This window comes from Pezoporus occidentalis, unplaced genomic scaffold (assembly GCF_034315485.1).
Source record: "Pezoporus occidentalis ecotype Australia unplaced genomic scaffold, CSIRO_AGI_Poc_V1 ctg113, whole genome shotgun sequence".
In the NCBI taxonomy this organism is placed as follows: Eukaryota; Metazoa; Chordata; class Aves; order Psittaciformes; family Psittacidae; genus Pezoporus; species Pezoporus occidentalis.
Window position 1 is genome coordinate 374739 of NW_026912918.1, and position 27909 is coordinate 402647.

A 27909-nucleotide genomic window follows, 5' to 3' on the forward strand; every position below is an offset into this window, starting at 1 on the left:
GGGTGTTTTGTTTGTTTTTTTTTTCCCCAAAATCATAATTTCTAATCTAAGTTTTAGTGAATACTTCAGCTTAGGATACAGCAGCTGTAACATCAGAAATTCAGACACACATGCTGCAGCTGAACCTTGTGTTCTGTCTCCATCAACATCACTGGGGCTTTCAGGCAGCTCATGCAGAAGAAGGCTTAAATTAGGAATCAAATCATATTTAAACCATTGCCTCCAAGTTGGTGCCTGGCTATATTTACAGATTAATACACTTCAGAAAAATGTAGTGATCCATAATCACCTCCTTCCACCTGTGAGTGAGCTGGCTGGAAAGAAGTTGCTTATAGACCATTGCAGTGACAAGTTTGTTAAAAAATATCAAAAGAAAAAAAGACTTAATCCAGCAAATAACCTTTGGGAGGGAGAGAGGGGAAAGATGGAAGAGGAGGACAGGGACCCATTAGGGTGTGAATGGCACACAGTTTAAAAGAATTGTGCGAATTCTCTTATTTTCAAACACTTAAGCTTATCAGATAAGTGATTACTTTGGAATATTTTAACAACCACACACTTTCACTAATGTGTTAGGAAAATGTCTATTCAGTAACACAGTTCTAATAAGCTCAGTGAAACAGCAGTTGAAATATAGAATTTTATTGTTTTCATAATGAATCTTAGATAAACCATGTATTAACTGGAAAATACTGACAATACTAATAGGGCAGCTTTCCTGGGACACTAAATTGTACTTCCTGCAAGGTTAGATGGAGTAGTGAATTATGACATCTATGGATTCCAAGGTTTATCTTTGTTCTGAAAAATAAAACTACCTTTAGTGATGAATATTTACTCCAAATTTGGGTGGCCCTTAAATCCACATTTAAAATAACTTCAGTAAACAAGGCATATATTATTTAAACAATTATATTGCTCATTTTAATACTTAAGTGACAGTAAGTTCATTCATCTTTCAGTGGAATAGTGTTTGCATTACTTTGAGCATTGCATTTTACATGTGCTAGAGAAATGCTTACCTGTGGTAAAATGCTGTGCTTGAACATGTATGAATGCTAATGTGACAATGCAGTAGAAAAAGAGACTCTGTACAACAGCTGCTAATAATTTAAATAGTGTCAGTTTCCCAAAATTAGGATTTTAACTTTAAGGTATGACATGATTTCACCTTCTACCCTCATATACAAATAAATTACCATAAAAAGAATTTTAGCTTAACTTAAAATTGCACCTAAAAAGGCATGGGATCATTTGTACCTATTACAAAAACTGTTAAAATCAAGGGCTGCTACAAAGAATGAGGTAAACTGAAGACTCTCAGCTATGTGGCCTTCAGAGAAATGGCTTTTTTCTATTGAGTCCTAGTTTTGCACACCACAGTGTTTTGCTAGCAAAGCGTTCCGAGTTCTTTTCCAGGAACCATTTGTGTGTATATACATATATTACATATATGTGTATATACACACACACGTACACACACACACTGTATACTGCATCAGCAAAATATATATATATTTATATATATAAATATAAGGAAGAAATCCCCCTCTAAACCCTCTAAAATGTTCCTTAGTGTTTCTCTAGAGCTTATGGGGGAGCACGGGATGTATCTTCTTGCTCTTACATACATTTAGAGAACATGTTTTAATCTATTGGCTTCTTGGTGCAGTAATGCAAGATTGATCCACATTGGTGCCAAAGGCTTTGCTCATTAGAAGGAAGATGTAAAATAGTAATCTCCTAAACAGTGAGGCCAGCCTCACCTGAATTCCTCTGCAACCCTCTGGTCTACCACAAAGTTCATAATTGACTTCCAAATCGTGAGACGTTAAAAACAGGAACTGTACAGTAACACAGGGCATTATGCTTCTCAGTGTGAAGCATTCTTCACTAGTTCCTATCACAGTGCAGACCTGACTGCATTAAAATATGCTCAGGAGATTAGTCAGTGTTGTCTGTATTTGGTTATGGGAAAGGCTCTCCTTTTTTCATCCAAAGTGCATAGTGAGAACAAGTCAAAGCATTCCTCTTTTCAGTACGTGTTTGACAGTCTGATCCAGGCATCCTCCTGAGAATGCAATTCTGATGTCTTGCTCTTTTCCAAAATGAAGTCCCACAGTTCAGACATTCATCAGCCAGGTAAACAAACTTTGCCAGCAAATAAAAGTCCAACTATTGTAAAGAAAATGGATAAGACAAACAGTACATATGAAGACCCAACCACTGTGTTGTTGGGTAATTTATATGGTTGACCTCCAACTTCACTGATGTAAAATCCTATTGGAAATATTAGGGCTGCCATACAGAATAGAATCACTGCAAAGAAAGAAAAGAAAAAAAAAATGGTCACTGCTGTGTTAAGGTAAAATTATTTACTTGTTCATAGAGCAGTCCAGAAAAGCAAGCAAAGCATTCTGACCAAACTGAAGAGCTGATTCCAGTACCTAATTTGCTTGAAATGACTGAGGAGGCTTTATCTTGCTTTTAAAACACAGAATCATAGCATAGTTTGGGTTGGAAGGGACTCCCAGAGGTCATCCTAGTCCAAACCCCCTACAATGAGCAGGGACATCTTCATCTAGATCAGGTTGCCCATGACTTTTTCATGCTGATTTTTTCAGTCTTCCCTAAGGTAACACATATTGCTGCTTTTTGTTTTGTTAGTAAGGGACCCGTGTGCTGTCTTTTTCTTCCCCTTCTTGTCTCCACCACTAAGACACAGAACAAAGTGGGGATGCTATTCCCTGCTTCAGCTTCCCCACAAGTCAAACAGGCAACAGTAAAATCCACTGGCAACCTTAATCACTGGTTCCTGTGCAAGTCAGCAGTTTTGCAGCTGCTTTTGTTTCCAAGGTACATAAAACAGATTCAGGAGCTCGCCTGTCCCCTTTGGCCTTACCAGGACAAAGTTTCTAGTCTTTCCAAACCAGGAAATGATAGGCTGGAGCACCCCCAATATTTTTAATGTAACTTCACTAATGCTTTTCCTGACTACACACACATGCTCCAGTTTATCCAGCTATGGTGTTACCTGCCCATAGTAAAAACTTTAAAGGACTCCATGTTTATCCAAGATGAATAGTTTATCCCATATATCTCAATGCTCAAAGCTTATGATGTGCATAGCACAGGCCTCAGTTTTGAGGACAAAAGCACTCATGTTCCATAGAAGAGACTAGTTTGGGGCATGATCAATCTGAACTCAAAATGTGTCCAAGCAGAACTTGGGCATAAACAAAAAAGGATGGTTTCATGAACCGTGGTCTCCAACCGGAGCATCAGCTGCTCCTTGCTTTCAGGAAAGGAAAAAACCCAGATGTTCCAGGAGAGGGAGCTCCGGTCTCGCTTTTAATGTAGCAACACCTCAGAATATTTGTTAAAGGAGAAGAAATAGAGCACAAACAAAAACCATCTGGCAACTGCATAGTTACTACACTCTTGCTCAGTCCTACCTCGCTAGGCCATCTATTAAAACAAAACCAAACAACTGGCAACCAGAGGTTAAACATTAAATAATCTGATAGGTTTTAATCTACACGATTATCGGTCCATGAAATTCCACACTACACAAACTAATCCTTAAGGAATGGTTAAGATACATTTGAAAAAAGGGAGACAACAGCTGGTCTATCTGAGGAGAGGAAGCTTGGGTATGTGCTTCTTGAGCACATCTGTGTAAGCATAGAAGAGCTCCACGCTTGAGTGGTCCAGAAAACAGGCTGATGTGTAATTAGTACCACACATGTACAATAAGTAACAATCTGAACAATATTCTGAGGGTAAGTCACATTATCATAACTCAGCACGCTTCCTATTACATCCAGTTAGTCCCTGATAAGCATTCCAGTTATTTACAAAACTTCTGCAACATTTTAACAGTAACACAGGAAATAGCTTCAGGATTCAGAAAACAACCTGCACTTCCAAGATTAAATCTCTGTTACTATATTCAAGAACCACACAGCTGGAGAAGTTCTGATGGATTCATGGATATGGCTGAAGAACAGATCTTTAATCCTCTCTACTAAACCACTGTTCTTCGAGGTGTGCTGGACATAGCACACCAGGTTTGCAACCTGCTAGTGGCACTGTGGAGTGTGTGCCCGGTGTCTCCTTGTGTTCTGCCCGGAGGCAGAAGGGTGCAGGCACCTCAACTCTCCATCAGTTCACAGCAGGACCAAAAAATAACTTCTGTGTGTGCAGAATGCTGATGTGCACACACATTTCACACATTCACTACACAAGTAACCAGCCATCTTTTCTCTTCCACTCTGCATCCTCACAGCGCACATGTTCTGCTATGGGGGTGTCCAAGCAATTTTCTTAGTGTGGTCCGAGTTTTTTAGTCTACTGAAATAGCAAATAAAAAATGGATTCATCAAAGTCTCTCTTGGATTAGGAAGCCTGACAAAGGAATTAGGGCAAAGGTTTGACAAGTCATTAAAAAAAGACTGCATGATAAATTTATTTTAATAAGCAGCAGCTAAGGAGAAAATCCAATATAAAAAATTAAGAAAATATGGAGAAAATTCAATATATGAACTGGTCAGTTAATTTAGTGTATTTTCTATGAAGGAGATATGTGAGCTAGAGGATAGGAATTTCTTACACAAGCTGTAGCCCAAATACAACTCTCCGTATCTGGTAGTACTAACTCAGTGAATTTCCAGAAACAATTCCCAGCAACCCATACAACAGAACCTCTTCCTCAAGAGTAGTTGCTTTTGATTTAAAATTCTTCCTTGGGTAGGAAAATTTGCAGAAAAGATACTTAATGACTACAATTTCTACTAACAAAAATATTTAGGTAACAAAACACAATTTCTAGACTGCTTCTGGATGGTGGCTGTCACAAAAAGATCTAGTTCCTGTAATTCTTTAGCTTGAAATCATTTTGAGCATCCAACGACAACTTCAAAAATCCAGGATACAGCATATTAAAAGAAGGAAAAAGCTATGGTCTAGTCTTTAGAGGATTCATTGTAATACCTGCTTGTCTCTTTAGAGATGGGTAACATAGAAAGCAGCACCTGGCACAAATCTTTAGTAACTCAAGCAGCACTTTATCACTGGGGAACACCAGGGATAGACATTTACATGATAGCTGCGGTTAATTAAAAATGTGATTACTCTGCCCCATTTTTACTTGCATTCCAAAACCCAAGGCCATCATACTCATCAACACTGAAATCCTCTGGCAAAACAGTAACAGACTATATGGTAAGGCAGAAATATTTTTCTGTCCAGCATCCCCTCCCTTGACACATCTCAGAGAAGCATCTCATTCAGTGGTAACAGACACAGAATTAATTCCATTTCTAGTTGTAGCAGATGTTAAGAGACCAAAATCTGTGTAAGATGTAAACAGATCTTGGGGGAGCTCTGTGAATTCCTGCAACAGCCAAGGAATGAACACGAAGAAGGAATCTAATCTCCATTACATTGTATGAATTTGGTACTAAACAGGACTCAAACATCAGTGCTAGTTTTGATGAAACTATGCCCAAAGTTTACCTATCACACCAGAAAGAATACTGTGATTCTTGAAAAACTCTACAGAAACTGAAGGTAAACTTTCACATTTGCCTTTAGAAGACTTATGTCACTCACACAATATTACCTGGAAGAAGGAAACATCTCTCCTCTCTACAAAGCTGTTTTGTAGAGAAACCAGAAAGACAAGTTTCTGTGTAGTAAAGTCACCCAGCTGGGGAAGGATGCAAACACTGTGCTAGTAAATACTCTCTCAGATGTTTCCCTTTAGAAGTGTATACAGGAAAGAGAATTGACAGATCAAACCTTTGTCCTTCATGTGTCCCATAGGTAACCAAGACAGACAATACTGCTCTCAGCAGTAATTCATATTTGTAAGTACATGGTTGAAAAAATCTGAAGGCACCCAAGATAACAAGATTACAAGAAGAAATTCCTTGAAAAATATGAACTACACATTGCCACGTAAATTCCAGCATGAACTGGGAAAGAGTGACCCTCTTACCAGGCTCTCCTTGCTGCTATCAAGAGTTGCAAGGAAAGGACTGAGCAAGAGAATTCCTTTGCCTTTAGATGATTTACTCTAGAACCCTTGCATTCAAAGGGAATGGAGCTGCCAGAGTCCCAGAGCTGCCTTTGGCAGTCCCAGCAGACTTTCCTGCCTGTCTAGGGTAGTACATCCTATGTTGTGTTCAGAAAGTTCTGTGGGAAGAATATCTGCTAGCAGCCTGTGCGAAGCTGGTGAGTCTTGAAACTGCTTGCAGAAGAGATGTAATACAACTATGTTTTCCCTACCCCCTTCTACATGTTTTCATCTTATAGCACTGGCATTCCACAGGAGGGACCTGTTCACGGTATTCCAGATTGACTCCACATGGTTTCCTAATACTGATCTACAAGTAGGTTACTAATTTTTGTGGCCATCTAATGAAAAACAGAAGTCACATCAATTTTTTGAAAAATGAAAAATACAGAACTTTTCCTCCCTTTCATTTTGGGGTTTTAAGTCTCTCCTCTTACAAGTTAAGCAACAGTATTTCCCATTGGCATTAACTGGAATGCAAAGGTCACAGTTGTATGTGTTGAAGCTGACTACCCAAGATGTTGAATTTTAGAATTTCAGTGATGCAGAGATTGTATCTTAATAGAAGTATAAATAACTGACTTGCAAGAGAAAAGATCAGTGTGTTTCATTATTAAACATCATATAACAAAAAGGCAAGTGCTGAAATGAAAGTGTCCTTCTATATTTAGTCTTCCAATAATGGATCTGTTGCAAGCCTAAAGAGATCTATAGAAAAAGAAAACAGCTTTAGAGTACCAGGCTTTTCGGCTGAACTAACCATCACAGTTGTAGAAAACTGAAGATGCAGGGATGTTACAACTGGAGATATTTTAAAACATTACAATATGTAAAGCCCAAAATACAAGCTCTGAATTAAGGAAAAAAACCCTTTGTAAGTATATTGTGATATTAACTGTTGATGTACAGTACTCCAAAAACCCATTTTACTCTAGAGCTTTGACTTCAGCTTACTGTAAACATCTTAATTTTATATGACATTTTCAGTTTAAACCCTCCCTGCATACATTAGACATACATGAAATATGTATATACAAACAAGGGTACTGGAAATCTTGGGATGGAATATTCAGTAATACTCTTGTCTGACATTTTAATCTTTCACCAGATAATAAACTGAAGTCAATCACAACAGATACACCATTTCAATAGCTCCATTGTCTGCAAGAGCTGCACTGTTACTTTAATATGCTGTGTAGCAAAGTTGTCAGAAGGATGGGTTTGATTGTACAAGTGCCTCGGTGAAGTACTTTTTTTGTAGCTGAGCGCTTTTTTATATTATTCCCTTCCCCAAAACAAGGTTAAATCTCATTCATAGTAGATATCATTAGGTGTCACAGATGCCACAGAATTATTTATGCCTATGGAAACCACAAACTTGCATTTTCTAGTTAGCGTTCACGCTACCTTTAGTGGTATGTCATAATTCAAGGCAACTTTAAAGCCCTCAGGTTTTGAGTTTTTTTCATGCAGTCATCCCCACCATTAAGGCACCGTTTCACAGTTGGGCTAAGCCTGTAACACACACCAAGAAAAGGAAGTTTAAAAGTTATTCCCCTTCCTCACTGTATTTTTCTTTTGCACTGAAGTACCCATAGGATATGTTTCCCTGTGTAGAAGCATAGGGCTGCTAGAGAAGGCTCAGCTATGAGGAGTTGTACTAGAGCTCAGAGCAGAATCAAGGGAGGCAATAAAACACTGATACTCCTCCTTCCAGTTAGAGCACTGTTGCAGGTCACTTAGGGAAGCAAAATTCTCAGTGCTGTGAAGCACAGCAGATGCTCTGCAGTGGGCAGTCCTCTTGCATAGCCAATTAGGATGCAGATACTCTGAATATAACAGCTACTGTGAGCATGAACAACTGAACCAGAATCAACCCCGAACAAGGTATTCATGAGACACCTGAAAGAGGGATGGATTTTAGACTTACTGCAGTAAGTCATATCTATCAAACTGCTGCCTCTTCCTTGGGGAGGCAATCTTTAGTCATTCCACTCTGCTAGGAATAAACCTTAGATATATGGGAGTGAAGAAGAATGAAAGACTATCATATGCACAATTCAGGACTGACCTCCTCTATCCCTGCTCATTTTCTTAGGTCAGTTAATACACTGCCCAAGGAAGGTAAAAGGATTAGGCCTTTCTTTATCTCACCTTGGGCCCACATTCTATTACTCCCTCTCAATCACAGTCACTTAAGATACAAACCCCTTGATTTTTGAAGAATATTATATTTTCCTCAGATGTGGCATTTAAAGAGAAGGAATGGTTTGTATAGTAAGAACCCTAAGCAGTGCTCCTAAACAACACTATAGTGTTACTGCAGACTCCACCAGTTTATCCTGTATACAGGTCAACTGTGAGGTTGAGGTCACTTACTTCCAGTGAAAGCTATCCAGCGGGCATATTTAGTAGCTTCTCTTCGCCAGTGGGAAGCCACCAGCAAACCACATGTGACAGTTAGTGAAATGATTCCCATAATGATGAAAAATAACGTAGTGACCCACTCAGGAGGCAGCCGTGGAGGAATACAGGTCCTGTCACGTCCATGGATGGTTTGACACTGTCGCACAAGGCCAACTGTGAGAGCACCTGAAAATACATAGCAGAGAGGCAAGTAAACTTTCAAAATCCTCTCTGAGGGGCGCTCAATTGCAAACCAAAGCTCAGAATTCTCCAAAAATGAGGGATTTTTTCTCTGATGAACCTCAGTAAGCCTTTCAAACTCAGAGGATGGGGGGGAGGGCATGCTTTAAGCATCTATTTTCATGTTCTTTCATCACAGGCTTGCACAAGTTGGAGCAAGATGGCTGCAAGCTGTATCTGGTTCTTGAGTGGCAGTCAAGGTCTAATCAAAGGGATAAAGCACTCCTCTTCTATAAAGCCTGCCAATAACAGCTAAAGTGGCAACAGAGTTGTATGGAGGACCACTCCATCATCTGTGCAAGACAAAATACCTTTATCATCTAACAAAACGAGCTGCAGCCCCTAAAATGCCTTTAACTGTCAAATGCCTTTTCCCCTTATCTGTAAATACAGCTTTACTCCTCAAACTCTTGCAGCAGAAACTGCGCTTGATTCATGCCAAAATTTTAAGAACATTAAAAAAAAATCCAAACCCTATTCTTTATAGTAACTCTTTAAGAATCCCTCTATGCAAGAGGCTGGTCAATCCTTTTGACAGCTAACAAGTTACTACACACAAACTGGGATACCTATACAAGAGATCTATCAAAAAGATCCTAGGAAAAGGATGGGGCTGGTACAGGAACCCTAGAATTTTACATAAAATAAGGTATTTTCTATTAAATATAAAAAACTGACTTAAAATCCAATTCAGTGCTTTTTAGACTCATAAAGAAGCTTTTAATAAGCTTTAATAATGATACTATCTTTATGTGGAAAATTTTAACCCAAGATTAACATGCAAAATTAAAATCTATTTCTTTCAGTATCTCGTAAACATTAAGTCCTGTATTTCTTATTTTTTTCCCCTTGTTCTGAACAGCTTTCCTAAGTAATCACAATTGTCCTTTATCCAAATCAGGAGCAAAAAAACAACAGTGGATAATACTAGAGTCAACATATTCCTCCACAAGTTATTATAAGTTAATGCTATTTTAGTTGATCTGTTTAAAACCCAAAGAAGGAAACTTAGAAACAATTACAGTAAGACTTGGAAGCTCAGGTATAGCATGTCTTTTGGAGGGAGAAACAACTATCATACTACTTTAACTTTTTTTTTTTGGGGGGGGGAGCATGAAACAAAGAAGTAAGCTAAGAGTCAAAAGGGTAACCAAGTCCTTGCACCCATCTCCTAGCACTCGGGAGCCAACTTCTGCAAGCGTTCAGATCCTGTCTGTTTACACCTCAGCAATCAGTAACAGCAGAATTAGTTTCTGAGCTTAGAGTCACTGGGTTAGGAGGCAGAATATTATCTTTTATTAGATGTAGCTCTTCTAATACACTCATAGAGGATGAGAAGAACCAAGAGCAAAACCATCACTGAATCAGTTCTGTTGAAGCGTTCCTGTAACCTGTTTAGACTACAGTTTTTTAGCCCTAATCATATACATCCTTTTAATTACATATTTACCAACTGAAAGATTCTGAGATTACTTTTCAGATAAAAGTTGAAGTAAAATCCTTTAAAAAAGTGTCAGTTACAAACCCAACAAAATTGTCATTTTCTACTCCAAATATATAGCAATCACACCATTGCTGAGCACCAGGATTACACAAAATTGAGCCAGAATTACACAAGCAATCCTACACAGCTCACATGCCTGTGCAGTACACAGTTTTACATGAACTGCTTCTCAGTTGCTTTTTCATAGCCTGCCATGTTTTCATTTTACATCAGCTCCTGGGGCAGAGGGAAGATGTGCATGGGTCCTTAAAAGTCAAGCTCCTTGAAACACAAGCATTTTGCAGATCCTCATACAAAACACTAAGCAGTTTCCTGTAGTTTAGGGATAATGAGCCTATTCACTGCAGTAACACAGAACAGGAAATTAATCCCAATCACTCTGTAAGAATAGGATTTGATAATTTTACTATACTTGCAGTAGAAGTCAGGGTTTTTTCCTAACCTGCAATTCTAATCTAGAGAATAATTTCATAAAAATGACATCATACACTCAACAGATGCTTTCTGAGTTCAGACATGCCTCCTGAATTCAGTGGCAATAATTGAGTGCATTTTTAACTTTGGCAAAAGCAACAGTGCTAAGAACTACTGTGCTGGACTCCATTCCACTTTGTATGTTAACTGAAACTGAAGAACAGTTGCTACAGATGAGCATGTATTAGAGACAACAAACTTGTGTTTCAGATGCAATTTGAAGTTTATACTGAAAACATTATCAAGTAATAAGAGCACATTCAACATGTTAGATTCAGAGAGAACCAAAGCTAAGCCCAGCAGTGCCATATTTAGATAAAACAGAAGATAACTCCGTCTTGAACTACTATTTTCCAGTGCAGCTCTTTTGCTGTCAATGTCTACTTCTCCAAAGGCTGATTTTCTAAAACATAACAAATCCCAAGAAACCCACAACTGAAAATGAAAAAGAATAGAACACAAATCTCAGAACTGTGAGTACCACAGTAGCACCCCTTTTGAAGACACAAGGATAGTTGCAAGAAATTACTCAGGGCAGGGTTTCCTAAACATCACTTCTGGTGCCCAGTTGTGTTGTTCCACTCTATTTTAATGAGAATTTTAAAGCACCAGCAATTAAATTCAATAAATCTGCCATTCTGGAGGAAAAATACTGAACTTTATGGTTAAGCTTTTGCTACACATACTTAGTATTTTCTCTGAACTCTGCTTCATGGATTACAAATTTGAAGTAGTTATTCCACATTCAAGGCTTTGAACCCTGAGTCTGCAGAATCTAGGGAGGCAAATGGAGAGCAAGAGAAGCTCTGTGAACTATTTCTAAAGGTTTCCCAAACGTAACTGTGAGAAAAGCATTCATTATGTGGTTGTAAATAAATTTAAAGTTCATATGTAGGCTCACTTTACAGGGATACCTCACTTGTGTATATAAACTGGGCAGAAGAAAATTAAACCTCGTAGCTGCTCCCATAGTGACAAATCTCCTGTGGAAGGCAGACTTCAACAGAAGTCTCTGGTGTGGAAACCCAGTATTTATTTGCTACAAAATTCAAAAGAAGAATGGGTTTACATGGCATTTTATTGTCTTGGTCCCATTTCAGAGCAATAAAGCAAACAGTTGCCAGGCAGCTGCCAACAAACTAACTTCTTCCAGAAAATCCTGTTTAACCTTTTTCTAGTCATTATCTGTCTAGTCATATCTGTCACTATCCTTGAAAGGAGGGACAGAGATACTAAGCTGAATAGTCTCCTTCTGCCTATATTTAGCAAATAGTCCAACAGTACATCTCAAGCCAGTCACCAAGTTCCACTCTGATCCCTAGGTAAGAGGCTTTTAGTCATTCCTGCAGAACAACTCCAACATAATAGATGGAAATCTAAGCCTGTAACACAGACATAAAGCAAACAGCACAGCTGATGCTAACATATTAGGAAGCTTAAAGATGGATACAGCCTTAAACCACGTGCAGTGAGTAACCACGCCTGCCCATCCTCCACCTCCCAGTGCCCGTACTGCACAGCCACTGGCAGCTATAACAACCTGAGATTCAGGATGCTGTTCCCTTTCTCTTATATGTCTCTCTCTCCATAGCTTCAAGACTGGTATTATGCACATCAGTATAGCTAGTGTGAGAGGTGATTAGGATAGATATTTTAATTACTAAAAACTGGTAATGAGATGAGATTCAGCCTTCATCAAAACAGAGAATGCTGCACTGAACAAATGTCAGTCAAGTGGTCCTTAGTCTTTTCCAGTAGATCTATTTCCCAAAGTACCAGTTCATTTCAAACACATTAAACAACCTTCCAGTAGTGACAGTCTGACTGTAACCAGGACTCCAGTTTATATCAGTGAAAGATTTCATGATCATACCCCAACTCCTCCAGACCACCAGTAATGCTTTTTCTGACACTGCATATTTTCACCTGAATCAGTAACAAAAAAGTCTCTTTAACAAATATTTGGGAGCCTCACCTGTTTAACAATCAAATTTCACAAAACCATTGAGGGAAGATGGGGAACAGCACCAAACCAGAGAAGGGGAAGCCCTTGTATTATCCCTTCGTGCTGAAGTGCCGCCACCACCAACCGACCCATGAGTCCGGCGGTGCTGTGTCATCCCTCTCCCGTTTCCGTGGTAACTCAAGAGCCACCAAGGAGGAATCACGCTACAGAGAAACAAAGATTCCTGCAGCCCTTCGCTCTCCCACCTCTCCACCACTTCTGAATTATTAAAAGTGGCACAGCAATATCACAGCTGGAAAGCAGTAGCATAATGATGGCTGCTCATCTGTTACTTCATTGCTGGAACACACGGGATAAAGCATGGACACAGGAGAGGTGCCACTGCCATGAAGAGTTTACCACAGTATAAGAAGCAACTGATGTGGTAAAAGAACGATGTAGTGAATGAGGTGGGGCTCAAACGTTTGAAGGTCACAGAACTCAACAGCTATGCTGTAGCATGAACATACCAAAGCACGAATCTTTAGAACTGCTCTTGCACATACCGCTTGGGGTACCTGCTCCTCCTCTGTCCTCTCATACAGTTCCCACTTGACAATATCTTTACTCTTTCCTCTCATTTTAAAGAAAAATGTTATCCCTTGCATTTAAATGCCCCTGCAATCCTTTATATTCCTTGACAAAAGCTTCCTCACTTTTACCTTCCATATATGAACCACATCCTTAGCAAAATCCTGATTACCAACATTAAATAAATATTACAAGCCAATATGCCTAGTGGGGAGGTTAAGACATCCAACCGCTTGCAGACAGACTGCCTGCCCGCCCTCCCTGTCCTGATGAAACGGTGTAGTTCTGCTAGAAACCCCAGTTGTGACTGCCAGACAATTTCTGCTCAAACATGATCCTTTTCTTTAGTGTACTGTGGACTTCCTAAACCATCTTTACTATGTGAAGAGCACAGTTAACACAGTTGTTGGTGACGTAAATCTTAAGAGTATGGCAAAGACACTGATAAGTTTTATGTTTTAGTAATGAGCACAGTACATGGAGCTGTGTTATTTGGGCACGCTAAAACATTCATTGCTGCTGGTTAGGTAACAGTCACATCCCACAGAATGACATTCATAAAACAAGGGCAGCTCAGTTAAGCCATTCCCTGTAGCTCTTGTTGGGCCACACACATGGACAGGAGGAAATCAAGTTGTTCTTGTAAAGTTTCTAAGTTCTATGAAATTAATAAACTTGAATGGGAAAAGGTCTAGGTTCATCTAAGAGGAGGAACAGGCTGCAGCTGCCTAGTGCATCGCTGTAGCTTGCCATCCAGTCCAAGTGGAGACTTAAAAGGTTTAAAGAGAACGCAGTCATTTTGTCATGCCAGACCAATTTCCTGTACCAGTGTTAAGGATAACCATCAAGTTGATTTTGGCCACCTTGCCTTTAACATGTCTGCTGCTCCTTGCCTGCAACCAAGCCTCTCTGACAGAAGACCGCTTTCAAAGTCAGCGAAGCATAGCCGAGGAATTCCTGAGAGGAATAAACAACAGAGCATGGTAAGAATAGTTCCAATGCAACTGCCCTAACAGCAAACAAGGAGGAGGTATTTCTACGAAGAAAATTTTTCGAAGTCATCCAAGGAATATGGCAGTTTAAGTAGGATGTTTTCCAGTCCTACATATGGAATTTATTTTCCTACAGTGGGCACTTTACATGATATTACTATACAAAGAGGGAGGACAGAATGACTTCTTTAGGTTTACTTATATGTATTTTGTTTTGGGGAAAATTTTTCTATTAATTCTATATTCTAAGTATTGGTTCCTTAGAAACAGAGTACTCTCCCTTCAGCCTTTCCCAAAATCCAGGGAACTGACACTGCTGATCCTTCCCTGCCATAACCTAGGAGGTACTTCAGGCTACATATACTTCATTCTACTTATTCCAGTGTAAAACTCCATCGGACATCAGGCCCTATACCCTCTCTTATGAGGAAATGAGTTATGCTTAGACTAAGCAGTGCAGAAGGTTACTGAAAAAGCTATGCCTTTGCAGGATATGCACCACCTCTGGCGTGAAGAGGGAAAAGACACATTGCAAATCTGGGGAGAAAAAAAGGAGGATTAATAACGCTGGGGAAGACCTCTTGATTCCAAAAGGCATGGTCCATGTTGTAATAGTTAAAATCATAAGGTCTCTTGTACATAAGGTCCCACTGAGTGATGCCAACTGGCACAGCTCATAGAATTTTAAACGGAAAAGTCATTTGTCCTCATCTAAATTTTCAGCCATTCACCCATTAAAGCAATTTAAAAATGTTTATAACCTCAAATTAAGTCATCTCAGACCATTTTGTAAGATAGCATATACACATAAACTGCAGCTAAGAAACTCTAAGCAAGCTGAACACCCCTCCTTCCACTTTCTTGCGTAGGTCATTGTTGGAGAACAATATAAAACTGGCTTATACCTAAATAACTATAAAGGGTATATAAATGGATCAAAACATAAGAGGATCAACTGTCAGTTTCCAATGAAGTATGAGAATGCCATATCTGCTACTGTTCTTGCATAAATAATTACTTCTTTTGTGAGGGATGGGGGTAGTTTGAATAGATGCTCTTTAGTACTTACACCACTAAAATAACTTCGAGGTTACCATGCAAGTACAGCATTCAGGATGTGGCATGACAGATTGATTCTTTTACTGCAGATGTTCCAGTATGTTGTTCAGTTAGTAGATTAAAAGGCAACCAAGTTCAGACTTACTAAAATAAGATTTATGAACGTTAAAGGATGATCTAGAGAAAGGCTTAAAAGAATAACAGAGGATTAACTGCAAAGGCACAGAACATAGAGGAGTTCAAAACAAAAGGATTATAAATTATCTTTCCTATCCTTTGTATGCCAGATCTTATGGTTTTGGCATTCACTCTGATTTGTCTCTCAAATAATCTAATAGGTATTGTAATCCTGACAGAAAAGCTTTGGGAGTTTCTCACTCTGAAGCAGACCAGATGCAAGATAATTCGTATGTCTGCTGGATATTTAATGGTACAAAACAAACACTTAAAAGTATTCATAAAATGTTAAAAGGTCAGTTTTAATAAAGACTTAGATTTACTTGCAAAGTCTTCGCTATATCTGCAGTGTGTCTTTTAAGAGCCATTCAAGTCAATACTGCAAGATGGAGCATGTTATTATATAAGCTATTTCTCTTCTACTCCATTTATCTCCTTCTCTGAAATCAGAAAGCTCTCTCCCTTTCAAATGAACTCTGAAATGCACCATCCTTCTTGCTCTAGAGATATAAAGCGCATTTCTCTGTTTCAGGAACTAACCATCTTTCTTAAAGATACTCATATTGGCAACAATAGGTGAGGTAATATCCCTAAGCTTAAAAGCCAGCTTATGGTAACTATGAGGAATCTACCAATAGAATGTTATTTAGCAATCTAATCTGCAGAGAATTTAATTTATTAGGTACCATTTTTTGCATTCTTTAAAACTCCAAAGCTTACTGGCTTTTAAACAGAAGAATTCTCATTCTGAAAGCTTAAACTCACTGTTAAAAGAGTTGTGGTATATGCACAGAAAAAGCCTGCCTTTCCCCATCTGGTGCCTGAGTTGTCTCAAAAGTTTTCAATTCAGTGTTTGCATCATGCCTAATTCAAACCAAATCCCCCTCCACAAAAACCACAAACTTCTCCTTCCCTCCTCCCACCCCCAAAGAGGAAAAATATAAAAATCAGGGGCCATCTACTGGGAAAGATCCTTATGATTTACACATATTAGAAGAGTTTATTACTACAGATGACAGTCATTATGATATACAAGTATTAAGCACTGCTTAAATTGCAGGCGTTTGGAGCAGTAAAAACCAAGTTTATTTCTGAATTCCAACACGCAAGTTCCAATGCCGTGCTGCTTTTGTGCTGGGGTGCAGCTTTTGAATGCTTGGGGTTTGTTTTGCCCTTTTTTAAAATTATTTTTAGAAGAGCTGAACCGCCACACACTGAAAGATCTCTCCTCAGGCATCACCACAGAACAGCTCTCCTGAGGCCATAACAAAGGCTCTGCGTGTTTTCATGCATCAGAGCCAAGAAATCTGCCTATGCTAAAGGTATTCTTTCCTACTTCAGAAACAGCATTAATTAAATGTTGGTACACAGGATCTCTAATAAGTTGCATCCTTCTGACTGGCTGTTTTCTGACACTGTAAGCACTTTCACAACAGGACAGTGTTGTCAGTGACTGATATCTTTGCAGTTTCTAAAGTGGCAAGAGCCTGGGGAGAAAAAATAAAAAAGAGAACTTAAAAAAAGACAAAACAAAACTTGATGTTTTATTTAGCTAAAAATAAAAGAAAATTAAAAAAAAACAAAAAAAAACCCAAACACCAAAAAAAAACACAAAACCCAAAACATCCACAGTTATTTCCATTTTCCCGCAACCAAAATAAAGTTCTTTAAAGCTGACAAATTTCACTGCCTAAAAAGCTGAAAGATCAAAGGCAGTGTCAATATTTAAAAGTGAGTTTTCTAGTCAGCTACACCACTTTCATACCATATGTTCAACTGAACGCTAGAAGCTATGACACCCACAGCTGTTCTGCCATTTAACATCTGATGAGCTTGTGTTCTTTTTAACAGAGCTATATTTGGCTTCAGACAGAACTGTAAAATGAAACTTCTCCATCCAGTACACCACACAACCCTACCCCAACCTTCTCAGAAATTGTCTGCTGATCACAGTTCTATGGTTGATGCGCAGGCTCTTCAAGGCTGGCCAACCACCTACAGGAGCCAGTGATGTGAGGTGGCCAGATTGGGTCAGTAATGGCAGCACCAGAGTTTGCCACATGGTACTAACCCAGCACAACCAGAAAAACACAGAAATTATGGATCCTCGTGGTTTAGGGGATCACCTTACACATGGGTGTCTTATAAGGTGGTCTGTTCACAGTCTGGCAACAAGTGGAGCTCTCCATGTTTAACTCCTGCACCATTTCACCAAGCCAGTTCAGTTTCAAACTTAAGATGTCCAAGCAGGTCAGGACAGATACACCAAACCCCCAAATCACACCAAGTACAATATCCTATATTCACAGAGACAAAAATAGGTGTCGGCATTTCCTCTGGCCTAGCAACAAAGGTAGGGAGAAAATTCAGGTTCTGGTCCTGCCCTCAAGATTGTACATTTTATCAAATGAAATTCAGCAGGAATAAGGATCATCTTCCTCTGTCATAACTGTTGCAGCTTTGTGTTGATCTCAGCTTGCATCAGACATGCTCCAAGGACACCCGCTGATCTGGCTCCACCATGGCCTTATGAATCACCCAGTGGTGTGAGGTGAAAAAAGAAGTGTTTAAATGCCTTTGGGCATTCATACGGTTAGAAACAGACTTGCACATTTTGGTTGTCTGGTCTGCAAACACTCAGCTAAATGCACCTTATGAGCACATAATGCTTTCTTAAAGCTGAGCCTAACTTTATCCTGGTCCACTGCTAAGAGAAAATTTTAGGCCTACACTGCCAGAAGGTATGACAGACCTTCCTTAAGGGCATCCTTAAAATGCTCAAAAAGCAAATAAAATGTAGTAACAATTTGGTGGCAATTTCTTTACTCACATAACTGACGGCAGGATTGTATTTATAGCAATGAAGCCACGAGAGGGGAAGTTTCCAGGTAGAAGTAATACCTTTTATTAGAACCACTGGAATAGTTGGAAAATGAAGCACATTTCTGATCTTGCAGGCCCTTCTTTGGACACACAGGCTTCCCCAAGCCTACTAATAGGATATAAAAGATACTATCGCTACTAGACTTCCTTTATTCTATAAAGTACCTTTGTCAATTGAAGAATGGCGCCTAAAATGTCCCAAGATGTATTTCATTGCAACAAGAGTAACATTTCAAGTAGAATAAAACCTAGCCTTAGTTTTTATTCCTAAAGGCACTTTGTAACTGTTGCCCAATCTGTGTGTGACATGCTTCTAACCAGAAATACAGGTTAAACTGCACTTTAAATTGGGATTAGGTACAGAGCCAACAAAGAATTTATTCTGTAGGAGTAATGCTTTAAGCACTGAAAGACCAACTGACATACAACTTAACTAACATACAATGTGTCCTCAGGGACAGCCAGCACATTTCAGCTCCCCCCTCCCGGTACAAAAGGTAGCTTAAACTTTTCAGGCAAACTGGAAAAAAAACCTAACCACCTTCTGCAGTAATAATTCTAAAATGTAGGCATTTGCCTGCTATTCCCATCACAACAAGAACATTAAAACCAAAGAAGAATGGGAAGGCAGGGAGCATATTCAGGATTTATTTTCTTGTAGGGCAAGTCCTTGTTTTAGAAGCATCCATAATTTAAGCTTGAATTATTTAGGCAATTAACAGGTGCTGTCTGTGTGCTGATAACACTTTCTGCCTTATCACAAATCAACATCTACAAAAATAGACTGTAAGAGTCTGAAGACTTCTTTTTTTTTCCCCTAGAATAAAAGAAGACAGACCACTCCTGAACAGTTAAATGGGCACTTTACTGAAATAAAATACAACTTTATCTTAACAGCAGGGGTCAGTCCTTTCTGAAAAAGTGGGACTATTCTTAAAAAGCAATCAGATGTCATACAGTGCTCCAAAGAGCGTATCTGTTAACATACACAGTTGTTATACTCACATTGTGAAACAAGAGGCTCTCTAATTTTTGATTCAATATAAACATCCAAGAAATGCTCTGTCTTTATAACCGGCTGCATCTTACTGAACATACTCTTACAGAGAGCATTTACTTCAGATTATACTGGGTGTAAGTCAACAGACTCCCGATTGTAAAACAGCAACTACTACTTCTCACCTTCACCATTTTTCATGTATTAAGCTTCAGGGTGCTTTTGTACTTACCAAGTGACCCAGTAATATTCCACTGAAAGAATTTATGAGACCACACTGGAAATTCTTGGCCATTCAGTCTTTTCAGTTTTCCTGTACAATCTTATTGCATAGTTTTTTAATTGAATTAAGTGTGGGTTTAAAAAAAAGCACAAAGTGAAACGTGTTTCTTCCCACATGAGTTTCTACAATGGAGAGCTACATCATTAATGCATGAATTTAGGTGCATGATTAGTTTCAGAGCGGAATTCAACCTGAGGAGAAAAACAATTATTTCTTCACCCTTTTAATTTCTCTTCCCCCACAGCACGCAATGCCCACAATGCTCCTCGCATCAACAGACACTGAAGATGCAATGCATTTTCTCCTCTACAAGAAAAGATACCAGAATATTCCACTGTGGTAGTTCTGGAGCCGATACTTCCCCCGACTGTGGGAATACTGCTGGTCATTGTCAATGCTCAAGAAAAGAGATCTCTTAATGTTGCAGTTAATAATATTACTATTTTGTACAGAAAAGACTGAACATTAGAGCAAATTTTCAACTCAAACCAGTCACCTTCTATACAAATTCAGCCCTTAGGAAACTTGAGGTCCATGAAAACCTTGTCTACAAGGTCAATTGTCTTCACTTTGCTTTGTTATAAAGACATTATGCGTGAAGCTCATACTGATGAAGTTACAAATAGAACTGTTCCCTCTTACTTGTACATTTGCCCTGCCTATCACAGAAGTCAGGATCCATCTCATTTCAGATGCATACAAAGATTTTATTGCAGAAAGCAAGCAGTTTCACCAAAACATCCTAATAACATTAGCATGTATGGCATGAATTTGAGAAGTGCAGAAAGAATCTAGATTCAAAGCAGCTCTTTTGAAGTATTCCCAGCAAAGCAGTTCCAAGTCAAACAATTCTCTCTTATTCTGATCATATACCTATTCCTTAAAATATAACTAAATTACACTGCTGCAAATAACTGGAAGCAGTCACAGCAAGAGAAGCAGAAATAAGGCAACAAGAACTTAAGCAATGATTGGCAAGCAAGAGAACAGGAAATCCAGTAAGAACTGCAACACTATAAACTTGGACATCAGCTCAGTGATGAGCACTACAAAAGTAAACTACTTGACTTTACTGCCTATGAACACTGTTACCTGATTACTAAATTCTTGGATGTGCCAAGGCACGTCAGCCCTACTAATGCAGTGTCCAAACAACTGCACAAAGAATTGCTCAAGGTAAAGACTTAATGTGAACTGTCCTTCAACTGGACAAATACTTAAAACATCTAAGTGTGTAATTACTATACCTTGAGAGTCTGTCATCCTTAATAATCCCAAAGTGTTCTGTAATTTATGGCATAGAACTCAGCTACCATGAAGCTCCTGGGTAGCAGCCAACTGTTGCTTATCACACTACATTGTGTGGATAGGAAATGCTGGCTTCTGATACTGTAGTAAATCCCCGAGAGGCTTTTGATGCCTTCACAAGGGAGCATTATAGTTCATACCAAGGACCCAGACATAATAGACTGAGTATGTTTTGCTCAAAGAGAAGAACTAGTATGTACCCTGAGGAACTCTGAACCTTTAACTCTTAGCAGCTAGTGTTTCATACTGGATTAGTTCATCCCACAGAAAAAACACCACAATCAGGTGCTGTTTCCTAAGGTAGCAGAGAGACAAAACTCTTATAGTCTAACTCTATTTGCAAAATTAAAATAAATAAATAGATAAAAACAAACAAAAAATAGACCACAGGTTAATACATCAAACAGGTACTCAAATATAATAGGAATAAAGCAAGAGCTCCAGCCTGAGAAAGGATACAATTTATGACTAATAATTCCATATAGACTCCTGTGGAATTAGGCCAATATAAGTACTTTGCCAGTCAAATGCTCTAGCTTGTTTCCCCTCTCCTTAAAATAGACACGTACCCTGCACAGATCCTCTTCTTGGCCATATCTCCAGTTTTTCAGATCTGTGTGTATCTCCATCAGTCAGAAGCTTGGGGAAGAAAAATGAGATTGAGCAAAGCAGCTGGAGCACACATAAGGGGATGGCTGCAGAATTACCATAGAATTTTTTCCTGCATATAGCCCCCAATAAAAAAAAAGACCTTGTCTATCCCTAAATTTTTGGGCACTGTGAATTACAGTAAGAACTTACAATTATGTAATAAGAAATGGATTTTTAAATTTATAATTGTATAAACTATAAATTTATAATAATTTATAATTCCCCCAAATTACTTTGTACAAGAAATAAAACCAGCCTCCATATTGTATTTGTTCCACCACACTACAAATGTAATTTTGTATTAGATTTTAAAATCAATAGCAGCATTTAACCTGGGCAGGCTCAAATAACCAGGCCAACACAGCCCTCTTTCATAAGCTTCTTCCTACACTTAAAATAGTTCCTTATGTTTAAATGTTGAGTGGTTGAGCTAGCACAAAATTAATTCATGACAATGCCTTTACTATTGATTGTTCTTGTGCCTTAAGGCCTGATCAACAACAGAACCCAAGCACAATTCAAACACTTTGTCAGATTTTATGCCCATGTAAAAGACATCTACAGTCACAAGGTGGAATGGAAATATTAAAAGACTGCACTGACACTCCCAGTCCAGGCACACCTATGACAGACTGCTGTCATTAGAGTATTCAGGTTATATGGGGTTTAGCTTTTTTGTCAGTCTTTACTAGTTCTTTCCTGGGTTTTGCACTGCTGTTTTTGAGGCACTGGCAACATCTCTGAAACACAAAAACACACATACTGTTAGCAGGTTCTGCACCTTACAACAGGTCCTAATCCCCTCATGGTCCAGATCAGCAATGTATCACAAAGGACCACTTTTCCCTCCTTGTTTACACACCTGTAGGCATCTACCACAAGGAAGGTATTCTCCTAAAAATTATGTTTCAGAACCTAATTTTATCACTCCCATGTTCAGTGTTAAACATTATCTATTTTGCTGGACAGCAAAAGATTGCTCTATACCATGATTTCTCCAAAGAGGAGCACTGTACAGCAAGAGTTTCTCAGCACAAGCCCTAAAGGGAAGAAGTGGCAATATGCCATACTAATTTTTACATATGACTACTTTTTGAGTAGACGACTGCATTTAGAACAATAATGCTATCTGGAACTCAGGTTTACACTCTCTTTTAAGGTGTTGATGGTTTATTTATTCTATTCTATCTATTCTACTTAGAAATACTGGTTCATTCCAGTACCTTCATGTGGTATAGGTTTATTCCCTGCATAGTCAGTGCTCCAAGTACAGAAAAATGTTTCTGTGGCAATATGGTCTCAAGCTCAGCAGGAGCCACCAATCATTGCTTGGTTCTATCACCTCATGATACTTCATTAAGCTGATGCCATCAAAGCTACCGCTCCTGTTGGAGCCATGGAGCAAAATTCCTCAGGAAGAACTATCACACACAGAGGAATAGCACTGAACAACAGTAATTTGTCACTCAGTACTAGGCAACTTATTTCACAGGAGCTGGGAGTTAACTGCTTCAGGAGGGATGGCTTGCTGGGTATAGCTTCCTCTTCTGTAAGACTATAAATAACACAGAATCTGGAATCACACTTCACAAACATAAAATGCAACTGAGTATGCAAAATGAAGAACTACACATAATACTTTGGAAGGTATGTGGAAAGGCAGCATTTGTTAAAAAGAAAAGACAATTTAAAATGAATGGCATATCGTAGATTCACAATTTACTATCATACAGTTGCTTCATGGCATGGAACAGAAGGCAGTTTAAATTAAGAGTATAATTCCTGACATAAGTGACCTTGATGCTTATGTCACAGATAAGAGATGAAATTGGAAGCTTTGATGAACACTAGTATTGCCCAAGTCAGCACTGTGTGCAGACTCTGAGTGGCCTCGCTATAACATTATACCATGTGTCCCGTTTTGGTGCATGTATCAGCATAAGAGGATGTGATAAATACTTGCTTTAGAAGTTACCCATCAGGGTTTAGCAGCCTTAAATCCTGACATCCATATTAGCTTAATGACTGCTATAAAAAAGGTACAGGTTGTTCTGTAAATTGGAATCAAATGAACAATCATGCTACATAGGAAGGGATGACTAAGTCATATAAACAAAGTGAAAGCTTCACTTTCTGAGGGGGGATTTTATTTGACTAAATTATCCTCTTGAATTATTTGACCTATCCTAAAAGCATTTCAAACTGTCAATCCCCCTACATGTACAGCTTTTAACATGTCTAATTTCAACTGTGCTTACTGCTCACACCCTTTTCCCTCCAAAAGGGCTGGGAGCTGAAGCTAAAGCAACTTCTATTCCCCCTCCTCCCATATTGAAGACAAAATATCAAAATCATTAAAGACCCTCCCACACAAAAAAAGGAACATACGGAGACAAAACTATCAGCTTTTAAAGTTCATCACAAAATAAGCTTAGAGATACAGGAGCAAAATTCACTACTACTGAAATCAGTGGGAGCCTAGGCACTGGCTTAAATTAAAGGTAACTCTGTCCTTATTTCTCACATCAAATATCAGTTTGACAAGGAAAGGATGTCAGTGCAAGAATGCTGAGAAGCCTCTGGTTTCCAGACTGGAGTTATCACCTTCTGTACCTGCACAACACAAATAATGAAACCTCACTGACAACTCTCTGAAAGAAAAAGTCAATTTAATTTTCATCTTTCCTTTATCATCTTAAAGATGTATCAAATACCTGAAGCCAAATTAATGAGTAATTCTTACAAAACTGCATAAAGAAAAAGCACCCAATAGAGACTTGGACCCATGTCCACAGATGTGGAGTTCCTCTGGCCTAAAGAAAGATAAGCATCTGAAACCTTCAGTGATCTCAGCTGTAATCTTTTGCTCATAATTACAGTGCTGGAGAGGAATTTTTAAAGCCAACATTTTTCAAACTGTAAAACTTATCTTTAAGAGTAAGCTTTCAGAGACTGATCAGCCCTTCCCCTGTATCAACTTCCCCAGAACATAAGCTCCTTAAAAAAAAATAAATTGAAAACAATCTAGATTTTTCAGAAAAGCATTAAAGCCACTGATTTTGCTATCCAATTTAGCAGAAAATCATCATTATCTCTGGAGTAAGATGTACATATTGTTTAGCATTCGAATCAGAACAGCTTGCTTTCTTTCCTTGAAGCCCAGGTTCCCAACCTTAACAGCTGTAAACAGCTGTGAATGAACCAGTGCAGTGCTGCCTTCCCAGGTTTGCCAAGACCTCTGCTCTATGCAGTTCTCAAACAGCTGCAGTACTGAGATGACCAAGGTGTTCCATGCTGTCTTTCAGAACCCTGAGGACAGCAACCAACAAGAGAAACTCCCCTTTTCTCTTTTATATTAGGCTGACTTGTGGAAGGAGAATCTAGAATAATCCCCATAGGAGATGAACTTAAGAACCCAGAGGTAAAGCAAAGAAACATTTTCTTTCACCAAATAGTTTCTCTTGCCAGCTGAAAGCAGGATGCTTCAAAAAGCCCTGTACTTCTCAGTGGCAGATATGGATGTTGGATGGCTTGAATGTGGTCCAAGCATATTAGCCTGCTGAGAGCACTTGAATCTCTCTAGCAGCTGGGACAGGGCTCACGATCAGGGCTGTGTCCTCCTGTGCCATACTTCTCTACAGCAGTCTCTGGGTAATGAATGGCACTCATAAAAGTATTTATCTCATAATTCAATACTACAGTGTTTGCCATAGGAAGTCCTCGACTCAATGGGCATCCTCACACTTCCTTTCTTTACAATTTGGGCAAAAGGTTCAATTTAGGTCTAAGTACTAGAAATATACATTTATATTGCTTTCAACCAGACATCTTAGAGTGCATCAAATCTCACACCAATAAAAATCTCCAAGAGAGTCATTAAGGAAGGATGACAGCTAGTTCTCCTTTACAATTCTACCAAGTCAACAATTCGTTTGGCTTCAAAATATAGCAAAGAAAAATGCTTAGGTCTGTCAAAACATTATTTGACTAGTGAAGTCCTTCAGAAACATCACAGATTTCATGTTTGCCAGCCTAATTAAAACTGTTATGTGCACCCCTAAAAGGAGTACAGGGCCAAAATGGCAGATTAATTTTAAGTAATTATCCATCAAGTAACTAAGAATTTATGGTTTCCAGGTATAATATTTCAGAAAACGAGTTTTGCATTATAAAGAGATACTAAACGTTTTTCTTTAATGAAGGATATAATGGGCTCTGCTTAGCTCCCAAAAGACCTCTACCCCCCCCCCAGCACCTTCATCAGAATAGTTTTTGTTCTTTCCTCTCAACACAGGCAGAAAGAATCCAGCATTTTACAGATTGCACAGACCTTACAGGATCTGTTAACACGAGGCAGGACTTAAGAAAGTCATACTTAAATATTTAAAATGAAGATTGTTTTACTTGACTTCAAGCCCCTAAAGAAAAACTCACTACTGCAGTACTTCTACTAGGTGGAATTGTAAGAGGAAAGATCCAACTGTTTTATATAGCCATAGGCAAGAAGAGCACCATAATTAGCTATAGGAGGAATGCTAAAGTCATCTTGAGTTCCTGAATGCTGCGCTTTGGGAAGGAAAGGGACTCCTTTCTCTCCTCTGGACCACATATGAAAGGCCAAGTTGCAGCCTAGGTAACAAGAAGCAATTCAAACAACCATAAGGATAACCTGGTCAGAGGGAATCAATCAACCCCTAACAGTCATCAGTCCCTAACAGCCGACATTTCCAGTAATCTACTTCATCACAATAAAGGAAATATTACTCCATTTGAACCACTCTGATCCTCTTACACGCCTGAATATTAGGCATGGAAAATGCAAGACAAAACAAAGAAAATTCTTCAAACCCTCTGCAAGAATGTATCACAGAAGCCTTTACCCCAAGAGCACTTTTCTCTATTCTATACCTGTGGTTTGCTTGGAAATTGTCAGTTTGGGAAAAGGTGATTAACATAGTTTCATCTGTTCATAGTAAGGATGGCTTTTTTTCCTGACATAGAGATTTGGGTTTCTCTGGGACATGTGATGAAAGAGCAGCCCTCCTCCTATTCTCTCTCCCTGCTCCACTGATCAGAACATGCGGGTCCTTATCAACAGGCTGAAGTAAGTTGTCATGCAAACAATTACATCATTAGTAAAAAGACAAACACACAAATCCTTGTTCTCTAAAAGAAAGCAATGTCACATTCTAAAATAAAAAACACATGGGATCTAGGCTTAAACACTGATAACAATCAGCATGCAGGAAATATTCTGGGGGGAACTGAAAAAAAGAAAGACGAAGGAAAGCAAGATCTTCCCTGCAACAAAGGGAGCATCAGTATAGTTCGAAAGACTCAAAACCTGCCACAAATGTCCAGACACTGATCCGCATTCCCTGTCCAAGGTGACTGAACCTCCGAGGCGCAGGCAGGGATGCTGCCCTGGGCCTCCGGCAGTACAGACAGCGGAGAGGCTTCAGGGGCATGTGCAGGACCCCTTGGGAGACACGGCTCTGGGACCAGCAGCCGGGAGGCAGCCGGGGGCACCGGTGGCTCTGACCGGGCAGGAGGGTCCCACCAGCTCTGACCCAGAGCCTCGCCCATGGCCACATCGGGGGAAGCTCGCCCTAAGGACGGAGCCAGGAGCCCCCTCGCAGCTCCAGCCCCACAGGCTTCCGTGACGCCGGCCCCACCGCGGCAGTGCCAGGCCCTGCGGCCCCACCTGAGGAGCTGCCCCTCACGAGGAGCCTCCCCAGTCCCCGCAGCCGCTTCAGGCCACGCACCCTGCCCGACCCCGACACCCCGAATGTCGGCAGGGCCCTCCCCCGCCACCTGCCCACCCCACCCCGCTCACCCGCAGACTCGCCAGTGTTGATCCAGTCCGGGTTCGCCAGGCTGGCGATGGCGAAGATGTCGGCGGCCAGGAAGAGGCATCCTGAGATGATGGTCAATTTGTCCATCTCCTCCGGCTCCGGCTCCAGCTGCTCCCGGCTCCGGCCTCCGCCCGGCTCCCACAGTGGGCCCGGGCCGGGGGCGCCTCACAGCCACGGCTCCATGAGCCCCGCGCTCCCCTCGGCAGCAGCGCCACAGACGGGTCCCCCGGACGGAGCCGGAAGCGAACCCGCCGGGCGGGGGGGGTACGGCAAATACCCCGGAAGAGAAACCCACTGTCCCCGGCGTTCTCCCCCTGGCGGGGCGGAGCTTCCCGCGGAGGGCGGTGCCTCGCGCGGCCACCGCCTCAGGGCGTGTCTGCTGTGAGGGCGGCCGGTACCCGGGGCCTCCGTGCCTCGTTTTGTCACATCTGATCCCAGCAGTTGTCCCGCATCCCGGTCTCCAAA

The 27909-nt window shown here is 40.0% G+C and overlaps 1 protein-coding gene across 2 annotated transcripts; it reads right to left on the bottom strand.

Annotated features, from left to right (window-relative positions):
* Window positions 1-12: 12 nt before the first annotated feature.
* MOSMO (modulator of smoothened) lies at window positions 13-27779 on the bottom strand. 2 transcript variants are annotated; one of them, XM_062634404.1, is made up of 3 exons: window positions 27426-27779; window positions 8459-8671; window positions 13-2319 (listed from the first exon to the last, which is right to left on the bottom strand). In XM_062634404.1, the coding sequence occupies exons 1-3, from the start codon at window positions 27529-27531 to the stop codon at window positions 2135-2137; spliced, it is 504 nt and encodes a 167-aa protein (XP_062490388.1). In that variant the 5' UTR covers window positions 27532-27779; the 3' UTR covers window positions 13-2134. The 2 variants fall into 2 exon arrangements, with proteins under 2 accessions (XP_062490388.1, XP_062490397.1); XM_062634413.1 differs by lacking the exon at window positions 13-2319 and adding an exon at window positions 6497-7594.
* Between the last annotated feature and the right edge of the window lie 130 nt (window positions 27780-27909).